Source organism: Lampris incognitus, chromosome 10 (genome assembly GCF_029633865.1).
Source record: "Lampris incognitus isolate fLamInc1 chromosome 10, fLamInc1.hap2, whole genome shotgun sequence".
Classification (NCBI taxonomy): Eukaryota; Metazoa; Chordata; class Actinopteri; order Lampriformes; family Lampridae; genus Lampris; species Lampris incognitus.
The window spans coordinates 14,327,812-14,339,677 of NC_079220.1; the positions used below are offsets into that span (position 1 = coordinate 14,327,812).

Genomic DNA, 11,866 nt, shown 5'->3' on the forward strand with positions numbered 1-11,866 from the left:
GCGTTGGCATTACAGTGGGTAGAGCAAAACAACCTTAAAAAGGTCATAGTGTGTTCAGATTCATTGTCAGCTCTGGTATCATTACAGTCCATGTCATCTCAGTGCAGACCAGATATCATCTACGAAATCTATGAGACGCTATTCAGACTACATCAAGCAGAGACAGCAGTTCGGTTTATGTGGATTCCAGCTCATAGGGGTATAGAGGGGAATGACATGGCAGACTCACTGGCTAAACAAGCCCTGAAGCAGGATAGAGTCATGAAGGTGCCCTTTAGCAAAGCTGAAATTAAAACAATAATAAGGAGCAAAATCATGACGGCTTGGCAAAAGTTATGGGATGAGGGAAACAAGGGACGTCACTTGTATAAAATAAAACCAAAAGTAGGAGGGAGGATATCGGTAAGGGAAAATTCTAGGGAACAAGCAGCGATTTCAAGATTGAGGTTAGGACACAGGATTAAATGGAACAGTGCACCTATTAGGGAAGCATCCATCAGGACTGTGTGGATGTGGATCAGAAGAAACTGTTGAGCATGTTATTTGTCACTGCCAGAAATACTCAACACATAGAGAAAAGTTGAAGAAAGAACTCAAGACATTTGGGGTGGGAGTATTTAATCTTAAAAATGTATTCATTATTGAGGGGGATAAATATAAGCCATTGTTTGTGTTCTTAAAAGAAATTGGCATAATGAAGGGGATCTAGTGCTATTATTATTTATTATTATTAGTTTTTTTCTCTCTTGCCTTTCATCCTTTAATACTGTGGCCCACACTCCAACATAGTAGGTGGCGGTAATGCACCTTAAACGCTAGTTGCCACCCACCATTAAATACGAGAAGAAGAAGAATGGGGGGGGGGCAGGTGAGCAAAGCAGGGGCAAGAACAGAAATGGCAAGACCGGTGAGCCTTCAAAATGAAACAGGAAACCCAGACAACACAACCACGACAGAGACCGTTGATCGATACAGAGACGGGGAGAGCGGGAGATAGATGGGGAGAGGAGAAGAGGGGTAAATAGGTGGGGAGAGGAAAAGAGGGGTGGCTAGATGGGCAGATAGATGGGGAGAGGGGCCGATAGGTGGGGAGAGTGGTAGACAGATGGGGAGAGCGGTAGAAAGAGAGAGAGATTAATGGGGAGAAGGGGGAGATATTCAAAACTTTATTGCAGACTCAGGGTCCATAACAGACAAATAGGTAAAAGACAAACTCTAGACAATACACAGAGTAAACACAATAAAACACATAAAAGGTAGGAGATAGATGGGGAGCGGGGTAGATGGAGGGGAGGGGGTGAAATGTGTGATGGGGTTGAAACTGGAAGATGGTGGGGCGCGTGCGTGCAGGTGGTGTCCCGAGGCGGAGTGGATCAGCTGTTTGTCAATGGAACTCTGCTGTTTTAATTCTCAGACGACCAACACGAGATCTGGACAGATTCGTAATTGATTCGTCAATCCTAATTTGCCAGCATCTTTATGGCATCCCCCACAACAGCGAGAAGCATAGAGAATAACGGGAAAATTCTAAATGCCATTCAATTATCAAATATCAAATTTACTTCGGTGAGAAAATTGTGTGACGGTGGCAGTTATTCAAGCAAAGGATAACGTTATTCGTAACAGGCAATGGCGTGCAGTGGGAAAAAGGGGTGATGAGGGAAATAGAACGTATGCATAACTTACCAGAGCCGTTGGAATCGCCCCCAGAAAGGTGCTTCTTTTCATCAAATCTCGTTCTCCAGAAACCGAATCTCAAACTCTCGCGATGCATCGCGCTCCGCTCAGTCTCCAAATAACGCACTGCTAGCTCATCTCGCAAGACTCAGCTGACGCGGCGTGGGGAGCTGGCGGGTCCTGGGAAAGGTGAGAACACGGCGCGTTTGCTCCTCGTCGGCGTGTTTGCTCCTCGCCGGCGAACATTTCTAGAAATAACGCCGCGTTTATGGCTGCACCGGCAGCGATCGTCCATACACTTTGCGCTCGGGGTTCAGCTTTTGCCTTGACAGAGGTAACCGTTAGACGTAATCACAGAGAAAACAGGAGCTGTCCGGAAGCTTGGGTTTTATTCAGTGTAATCTTGACAACAGTTCGCCAGCAGACGCAGTTTGAAGCTTTTCGCCAAATAATCAACGTGGTCCGGCGTGTTTTAGTGGCGAGGAACAGTCTGTCCCCTTACGAGCCTCTTGGCGGAGCCCTGCCGTGAAAGGCTGCATTGTATGCTCAAACTCAGGCGGACGCTCTGGTCTTCCGCCGCTGGTGCAGGCAGGACGGTGGTACATCTGTGGTTGTGTTAAATGAGGCTTAGTGAACTGTTTCGGATGGGGTTACTATGTTATTTATACACGGGGTTCGTGTCCGAGGCGGTGTTCGAAACAATGTGAAATGTGAATGCCTCTGTAGAAGTGAAATGCCATTTATGTGCAATGATGAGAGAGAGAGAGAGAGAGAGAGAGAGAGAGAGAGAGAGAGAGAATGCCTCTGGAAAAGTGACATGTATTTATGTAGAGACAGAGAGATGAAGGCCAGCTAGCTGAGAGGGAACTGGTATTTTACACTTTAATGTTCTCTCTTCTTCTTCTGGAAAGAGGAAATGCAATATGAGCGCTGTTATGCGAGAGGTCCAAATTTACATTTGGTGGAAAAAGTTGCGGCGTGTGATTTATTTATTTGTTTTTAACGAAACAGCAGAGGATTAGAACTACAGTTACCCTAGAAACACAAGAGGAGGCGTCAGTAAGGGATGTGAAGATCTGCTCATCATGGGTTCGTCTCCCATAAAGTTGTACTGGGGAAATAATTAAATATTATTGCTTATCGTCTCAAGTCGTATTGATACCCAACTTTGACGTTGAAATTAATGACAATTAGAATCTATTACCTAAAAATTCTCTTAAAAATGGGGTCTGAAATATTTGAAGAAGTGCTAGTTTATTTTCTTTTCATAAGACTTAACACTTACGAAAACTTCAGTGTGGTGAACCTCAGCTGGATTCTTAAATTAGGCATTTTGGATACGTAGGCAGATATTGTGATATATATATATATATATATATATATATATATATATATATATATATACTGATTGATGTCTTCTAAAATTAGCTATCATTATCATCATGATACTTCACACATTGCCCAGTTCTTCATGTTATCTTCTTGCAGCGTGCACTTCCTTCCTGTGCTTTAGTTTATTTTTGTATACTCTCTTTACGCGCTACACCATGTTTCCCCATTATGTTTCTTCCACAGTTGGCATATACTGGCCCCATTTTGTAAGGGTGCTGGCATGGAGGACTTGGGTGATAGCATGCACAGTTTTCCAGTGGGAATGCTGATATTGTATCGTGTGCACAGAAAGCTCAGTGCAGGTATAGCACAACACTTGTGCAATGAACAACTCAGTAAAGTAATAAATAGATGGGTGATTTATGATCCGTAGAGCTTACTGGCATGCAGGAATTTGACAGCTACTCGTGAATAAACTTGAAGTGGGTGTCAGGTCAACTTTATGAGGTTAGGAGAAACCCAGGCAGCTGCATCGGGCAAAAATGCTCTTCGATCAACTGCCAGACTAGTCCACCTCAATCTGGTAAAGAAGCTCTTTTCATGAAAATAGGAAGAAAAAAAAACCGTCCCTCTCTGTGATCTCTGTTTATGTTTTAGTGTGTGCTTGTTTGACCAAGGCGGTTCGGGTTTGAGATTCTAATTCCTGGAACGTTATTACTCGTGTGTATAACTCCATAAACACTAAGCAGTTATATGAGAATTAATCCGATGTTTTCATGTTGTGCATGCTATTTTGGATTTAGTTGCTTTTTTGACGTGGCAGCCATAGTATGTGCAGTACTCAAGATGGCACTTAGAATAAAGCATGTTAATTCTACTGTGACAAAGTTCAAATACTTACTGTTTTTTATTTTTACTTTCTATGCAGTATATTGTCTTTTTATCGGCTGGTATTTCTTTTGTGTGATCTGGGACTTGCAGGGAGCTGCTGGCATGGAGAAAATATAAGTCAACCCATGGTCGGTCAGCCAACCACACTCCTGTACATAATGCTTCACAGCGCAACACTCCTGCCAAAGACTCTGCTGTAATTGCTGTCCATTGGTTGCCATGGAGAGAGAAACTCCTGGACCTTGAATCTGTTGCCATGGTGACCCTGTAGAGAGAAGCTGGTAATGCTGACCAGTTACCATGATGATTCTATAGAGGTAACCGGATGATCATCTTGATTTGTTGCCATGGTGATCCAGTAGTGAGGAACAACTCCTAAAACTCCGGCCAGTCATCATGGGAACATCCAGGCTGTTCCGAATCTTCCTGGTCCTGGGCTCGGCCTTCATGATCCTGCTGATAATCATCTACTGGGACGACGTTGGGGCCTCCCACCCTCACCTGCATGCCCCTGTCTCCCCGGGCCCTAAAACCCCACACACTCCCCCACAACAACAGCCCCAAACCTCCAGAATTCCCTCCTTCCTGTCTGACATCGATGCCTTTGTCAACCAGTTCTTGGAGCCAGGGACCGGTGACCCCACAGATCCTGCTCCAGCTGAAACGTCCAACCAATCGGAGCGAGCGGAGGAGCGATACGTGCCACGACAGGAGTGGAAGATTCATTTGACGCCTGTGGCAGAGGAACTCATGGAAAGACAGGTTAAATTCAAAATGGCTTATCGTTATTATTATTATTTAATATTGTTGCACAAAGAGATGCTGTTCTTAAGGGATAATTCTGTTTTGTTTTTTTTCCAACCTGGGTCTTATTTTTGTAGTTTTTGCCATTGTGCAAATCAGTTATGATATTTTCTCACCGGCTTCTCTAAGACACAAGACCAATACTGCCTTCAGCTTTACATTATCTTTGACCTCTCAACTGTACTGTCTGCATAATTTATTGATGGTTACTTCTGTCTACCATAGGCAAGATGGTAATTTCTACAAGTTGAACCAGGAAGTAGCTCAGTAATGCTATCGACCATTGTTTAATATTGGACATTAACTTCAGTTTTTGCTTACTTCCAAATATGTGGTTTAGATAATTGAGTTGAGTTGGACTTGCTGAATCATGTCTAACGATCGTATTCCAATTACCCCATAAGATGCCGTTTTAAAGCTGTTTTCAGTGGTAATCCCAGGGCTGAGATCACCAAAATGACGTCAATGAGAAAAATGACATCATAACCCATTAGCATGATGGCGAAAATAAGACGGGTTGTAAAAATACAGAATTATCCTCCATTTAAAACTTCAGTTTGAGTTGTACTAAATCTGCTTTCGCTGAATCAAATCAATGGACAGGTGCAGAGGCGTAAGTTGCTTCAGGAGATGTGCGGTAAAGAGGGCATTGAGTTTGCTGGGAAAAACCGCTCGTTTGACGACATCCCAAACAAGGAGCTGGATCACCTTATTGTGGATGACAGACACGGAATTATCTACTGTTACGTTCCTAAGGTATATGAAAGTACAAATACACACACACAAACACACTCCATTTTTTGGAAGTAGCCTTATTGAGCTTTCAGACCTTCTGAATGATATGGGGGTCCTCCAGCACAAAGATGGCGATCAGAAATTTTGAAGTGATTCTTGACATTGAATTGATGTAGACATATTTTTCCCACCTGGCACTAATTAGGTTGTGTGATGTTATGCAAAATGATGCTTGATTTGCAGATTGAGAGAGTGCGTATGCAGCGCATCTTCCAAGAGGATGCAGGTTGAAGTCAGGGGTCGATGAGCAGGTTCCTTAGATCCAGCAAGATATTCCCAAATGTTTGTTCTTTTTAGATTGGCTGTTAATTGGCTCTTTTTTGGCCCATGCACGTTACATGCATACCTTTTTAGATATGGAGATAGACACTCGCACACACACACAGATACGCAGCTATACAGTTACACACTCTTTTTCTCTCTCTCTCTCTCGCTCTCTCTCGCTCTCTCAACACACCAACACACACTAGGGATTAACAGTAAGCCGAAAATCCACCATTGAACTGATTTTGACTGTAAACCTCAACAAGGTGATACTCTTACAAAGGCACTCTTCCTTTCCTTAACATCTCATCCTGGGAATTTCAGGAAGGACACTACGAATGTGGTAATTGGTTACACTGTCAAAGATTCATTAAACAAGCAACAATTCATCAACAGCCCAACACAATTGAGAGCTAGTTCAATTTTTCATACCAATTCCTAGCAATTAGTATAGCGGTCTATTCCATTGCCTACCAACACGGGGATCACCAGTTTGAATCCCCGCGTTACCTCAGGCTTGGTTGAGCTCCCCTACAGACACAATTGGCCGTGTCTGCAGATGGCAAGCTGGATGTGGGTATGTGTCCTGGTCGCTGCATTAGGGCCTCCTCTGGTCAGTCAGGGCACCTGTTTGGGGGGGGGACTAGCGTATCATCCCTCGCGCTACGCCCCCCTGGCTAAACTCCTCACTGTCTGATAAAAAGAAGCGGCTGACAACGGAGGAGGCATGTGGTAGTCTGCAGCCCTCCCCAGATCGGCAGAGGGGGTGGAGCAGCGACCAGGACGGCTTGGAAGAGTGGGGTAATTGGCCGGATACAATTGGGGGGGGGGGGATCCAAAAAAAAATCCTAGCAATAATTGAAAACAAGAAACTGCTCACCAGTAATGCATCATTGTCAGCTGTTGAACTTTGGCATACATTCTGTATACATTCTATAAATGTTGTGTGTACTGTTTGCACACGTCTGTCTAAATTGAAATCTTGGCATGCCTTCCCAACCGCTAGGTGGCGTGCAGCAACTGGAAGCGGATCATGATCGTCCTGAGCGAGAGCCTTTTGCAGGATGGCATTCCCTACAGAGATCCCATGGCCATTCCCAGAGACCTGGTCCACAACAGCAGCATGCACTTCACCTTCAACAAGTTCTGGAAGCGTTATGGAAAGTTCTCGCGGCACCTCATGAAGGTCAGCTCAGTTACTGGTGATGCTGTGTTGCAGAACTGTTAAGTGACAGCTGAGTACAATGCAGCTTACTTTAACAATGTTAAGTTTTAATGAACAGGGGCAGATTTGAATATGTTTATTGAATTATTCATTGCTTCATAAATGATTAAATCACCTTGCAAGCAAGATTAGCTACTAGCTCATAAAGATTGCTGTTGGCGCTAGGCAGCCCATCCACAATATATCAGATTCACTGTTGCTCTGATGACCTAAATTTCCCATAGAGATAATTTTTAGTGTTGTCATGAAGGTTGTTTATCTCTGTTGCCTCAATATTTTCCTTTTATGTCTCCCTGAAGGTTAAGCTGAAGAAGTACACCAAGTTCCTGTTTGTACGGGACCCTTTTGTGCGCCTCATCTCCGCCTACCGCAACAAATTTGAGCTGCGCAATGAGGACTTCTACCACCGCTTCGCACAGGTCATGCTGCGTCGCTACGCTAACCAGCCGACACCACCTGCCTCCGTGGATGAGGCATTTGCTGCGGGTCTCCACCCGTCTTTCTCCCATTTCATTCAGTACCTTCTGGACCCTCAGACAGAGAAGGAAATGCCTTTTAACGAGCACTGGCGGCAGGTTTACCGGTTGTGCCATCCCTGCCAAATTCAGTATGATTTTGTGGGTCACCTGGAGACGGTGGAGGAAGATGCAGAGCACTTACTGCGTCAGCTGAAGGTGGACAATGTGGTGGAGTTCCCCACCTCTCACAGGAACCTTACAGCCAGCAGCTGGGAGGCTGACTGGTTCAGCACAGTGCCCCCAGTGTCCCGGAGGAAACTCTACAAGCTGTACGAGCCTGACTTCAGGCTCTTCGGCTACGACAAACCAGACTCGATCCTTAATGAGTGACACACACATACACACACACACACACACACACACACACACACCTACAAAAATGATGCACCTCTGCTCAGTTGAAATGTGAAAAACTAGTTTGTAGGCGATGCAAACTTGCCACATTCTGACAACAGTGAAACTTTCCGTGTTCTGGGCTTTGCAGACATGTTTGCTAGGTTAGTCTTATCTGGTCTTCAGCTAGGAACGCCATGACATGTATCTGCATTCCTGACTTTATGGCATCAGCCTCTGCCTGTTATGTGTGATGTCACAGTTTTGTTTTAACTAGCTGTGATGTCACACATGATCTGTAGCTGGGTTTTGTAAATCAACCTAACCATTGTGATGTTAACATGGCCCTCTTGTCTGTGACATCAAGGAGCCATTGTAGCTATCTGGGATGTCAAAATAGATACCCTCCACCCCCCCACCCCACTGTCTTAGTTGTGATGTCATAGAAACCAATATGGTAGCAAGAGCACTTCTGATGCAGTGAATGCAAGGTGGTTTTGGTTATTTACGGCATTAGTTTAGACAGTGTATAAGTGAATTAGTTTGGAGCGGTAGTTGCAGTAGACATATAATTGTCGGCTAACTTATTTGGATGCTCAGTGTTTTAACGCAATGTTTGTGTTAAGCATGAAAGGGATTCTTGTTTTTTTTTGTTTTGTTTTTTTTACCTACAATTAGTAGTTTTAACCCGAAACTATCCTGGTGGAGTTTATCCACACATCAAAATCTGATTTAAGGATGTAGTTCCCGGTTGTATAGCTTAAACACTTTTCTTCCACCTGCAGCATAGAAACTACCACTGTTTCAACCACAATCTGTTGTGCGCCACTGGACTTAAGTACCATATGTTTCACCATGGATAAGTTAATTGCACTATACCTATGGAATAGGAATAATCCTTTAGAGGAAAGTAGCACCTCATTACATCTCCTAAACTTCCAAAGCATGCAGTTAATGCAACAATGCAGCCTCAAGATATAACATGGTAGGCACATATTTACAGTAAGTAAATTCTATAATTAGTAGGAAATAGAGAAGATGAGTTGTCAGGAATGAACTCGAGCGGGGGGAAAACAGGTCCGATACAGATGAGGCGGAATCCAAAACAGAGCCATATTTGTCTCAACACGTCTTAGAGACAGAAATGCATAGTCTCGACATTCTTTTGCTTGTATTTCCATGCTATCTCTTCCACCCTACCTGTATTTGAAGTTTTTTTTTTCTTGTTTACAAAATGTGGTCAGCTTTATTTTAGCTGTGTGAGAGCACACCACACCGACTAAACCATAGATCAGTATAATAGTCTAATGGTTTGAACTTAGAAAACAAACTATTAGGGATGAAAGCGAACTACATCTCATTCTGTTAACAGACCTGATCATTGCAACCAAGGAACAAACCCTCTGAATTTGGATAAGGTCCTGTAACACTAGCCACAACAGGGCATGGACAAAGAGTTCCTATGACATAGCTTATGTACAAAAACAGGTAGATAACAAGAGGAAGAATGAACACACTGTACAACAGGAGTTATGTATGGTTGAGAATGGCAAAAACTGTTGTATGGCCCTCTGTTGGGACAATAGGGCAAGTACAAAAAAAGTAGTTGGATTGTGCTGGGGGTTCAGCAAGGACAGTTGGGTGTGGGAGAAGGTGGTGGTGGTCAGACGCAACTAAAAGAGGCCTCCGGGCTGTTGCTGGAATACATCAATTGTATCTTCGTCTTCCATTTCCAATTGTTCTGGTGTGTCTGTTTCATTTATTGGCTGTTCATAGAGTCTGAACCAGATTTGCCTCATCACCAATCCCTGTCTCTCGCCGTAGGCCTTCATGAGTTTGTTGAGTGGCATGTGTCTTTTTTTTTTTTCCCTCCCCAACTGTACTTTGCCAATGACCCCACTCTTCCGAGCCGTCCCGGTCACTGCTCCACCCCCCTCTACAAATCCAGGGAGGGCTGCAGACTACCACATGCCTCCTCCGATACATGTGGAGTTGCCCTCCGCTTCTTCTCACCTGACAGTGAGGAGTTTTGCGAGGGGGACGTAGCACGTGGGAGGATCATGCTATTCCCCCCCAGTCCCCCCCCCGAACAGGCGCCCCAACCGACCAGAGGAGGCGCTAGTACAGCGACCAGGACACATACCCACATCCGGCTTCCCACCCGCAAACACGGCCAATTGTGTCTGTAGGGACACTTGACCAAGCCGGAGGTAACACGGGGATTTGAACTGGTGATCCACATGTTGTTAGACCACTACACTACCCGGACGCCCCCATGGCGTGTGTCTGTTGATCTTGAACTGGATACAGATCCATTCTGACCTTCTACCTTCAGTTTTATGTGTTTGTTGTTTTCTGTTTTCACTCCTTCCTGCGGGTTTTCACCTGCCATGGTTGCTCTTTTTGCGCTCCTATAAGCTCACTCCTGTTTTTTTTCCTCCTAAGGAATTGTCATACTTTATTCTCTCTGTTCACCTCAAGCAGGATAATGCTGTCATCAGGGTATCCCTTTTTGGTTGGCATTATAAAAAGGTTTGCATTCATATATCCGTGGCGTGGTTTTTACAGTGTTCTGATTCAGGTTATCTCGGACGTCATGGCATTGTTGGTGCTCCCTGATGTATATGTTACGGGGATTGTTTTTTTTTATTATTATTATAAGGAAGCATTTTGTGGGACTCGGCCTTTTGCCGTGGCGAGATGCGGTACTTCATGAAAAGGAAGGGAGTTGGAGTGCGTGACTAACGATGCTGCTGACAAGGAAACGTCACTCCAAAGCCTTGGAGCTGTCTTAGCGATGTTAGCACATGGGGAACAATGATAAAGAAGGCACACATTGGGGTTTAGCTCAGTATTGGTGTCACAATCGACCGGTTTATGGTTTAGACGGGGTTAGAGTCTGAATTATTCACACAATGATTTGGACGTGGTTGGGGTTTGAATTTGCAGTCATTAAGTGTCACGTGAGCGGGAAGTAAAGACAGTGCCTTTGGTTGCCAGTGAGACAAAGTTTACACAGTTAAAAAGAGTATTTTTGTAAGAGGACTTGATTTTTACTTTGGATGCCATACAGTGTCACTTGTATAAAAAAAAACTACCAAGTATATTTCATATGCTGTCTGTCCCCGACTGAACCTCTTTGTGGTTTATGTGATGATGGACATGATCTCCGCCATATTGTTCTCCTAGTCCCCAGTGTGTGATGTCGTCTCGTTGCCTTTTGGTTCGTTTTTGGATTTCTGGGAAACTTGCCAGGTGATTTGGGAGCACAAGACTCTTCCTGGTTATGCATGGACAATGAGTTTAAGTGAACTTTGACCTTAACGGATCAGTCTACACCTGGACTGGCCGGCCTCTTAACATCATCAGCTGGTTGTCCCGGAAGTTTCTCCCCAATAGGGTCATTTTTATACAGTTGGTACTTTAAGCAAAGATGAAGAACAGGGAAAGACATGCCTGCTCTTGTCACAGCGGCTTGAAATCACTTGTACATGTTTTTGATACTCGTGTTAGCCAAGTTGCCGCTTACACGCTTGGCCTTTTCTGCTCTCAGAAGACTTAAAAATGTCTTTTGACAGTCAACAATAAATTGTAAGACTAACTTTGGAGCCCCAACGGGCACAAAGGGAGACATTGCTTTTGGCTTGTGTTTACCTATGTATTTATGGAGGAAGGGAAAACTACTGTTGTACTTGATGATTTCTCATGGGAAAGCCAGTGTCAGCGTTATTGGACCATTTAACGAGCAGGGAAAGAGCGGGACTGTTGGTCATGTTTAACCGCCATCCTCATAATGAACTGAGATGACCCCCCGACACTCCCTCCGTAAACTGTTGGATGAATATTCTGGCTGTCACTTCCTGGCTGAGCTGCAGTCCTACAAACCTGTCGTGACCAATTAGAAACCCGGTGTAACCTGATCCTGAGTAGGCTCGCCGGAGGGTGCATGCCTACTCCCAACGGTAATTGGCGTAAAAATCCAAACCCGTCTCTGTGAGTAGCTATTTTAATAGTAACGGTGACTTGC

General features: G+C 44.4%; 2 protein-coding genes across 2 annotated transcripts; one reads left to right on the plus strand and one right to left on the minus strand.

Annotated features, from left to right (window-relative positions):
• The first annotated feature begins 4,191 nt into the window (after positions 1 to 4,191).
• Positions 4,192 to 7,836, plus strand: chst12a (carbohydrate (chondroitin 4) sulfotransferase 12a). Its single transcript, XM_056288596.1, has 4 exons — positions 4,192 to 4,662; positions 5,308 to 5,460; positions 6,770 to 6,949; positions 7,288 to 7,836. The coding sequence occupies exons 1-4, from the start codon at positions 4,297 to 4,299 to the stop codon at positions 7,834 to 7,836; spliced, it is 1,248 nt and encodes a 415-aa protein (XP_056144571.1). The 5' UTR covers positions 4,192 to 4,296.
• Positions 7,837 to 9,512: 1,676 nt separating this feature from the next.
• On the minus strand, positions 9,513 to 11,049 carry LOC130119391 (small ubiquitin-related modifier 2-like). The gene is made up of 2 exons (XM_056287868.1): positions 10,148 to 11,049; positions 9,513 to 9,716 (listed from the first exon to the last, which is right to left on the minus strand). The coding sequence occupies exons 1-2, from the start codon at positions 10,229 to 10,231 to the stop codon at positions 9,513 to 9,515; spliced, it is 288 nt and encodes a 95-aa protein (XP_056143843.1). The 5' UTR covers positions 10,232 to 11,049.
• Positions 11,050 to 11,866: the final 817 nt, after the last annotated feature.

Bases quoted from the DNA above. Each gene is read 5' to 3' on its own strand.
- LOC130119391 (XM_056287868.1), bottom strand. From the start codon at position 10,231: ATGGCAGGTGAAAACCCGCAGGAAGGAGTGAAAACAGAAAACAACAAA. The intron at 9,717-10,147 runs GTATCCAGTTCA...GGCAAAGTACAG, and splicing joins TAGAAGGTCAGAATGGATCT to TTGGGGAGGGAAAAAAAAAA.
- chst12a (XM_056288596.1), top strand. From the start codon at position 4,297: ATGGGAACATCCAGGCTGTTCCGAATCTTCCTGGTCCTGGGCTCGGCC. The intron at 4,663-5,307 runs GTTAAATTCAAA...ATCAATGGACAG, and splicing joins AGGAACTCATGGAAAGACAG to GTGCAGAGGCGTAAGTTGCT. The intron at 6,950-7,287 runs GTCAGCTCAGTT...GTCTCCCTGAAG, and splicing joins TCTCGCGGCACCTCATGAAG to GTTAAGCTGAAGAAGTACAC.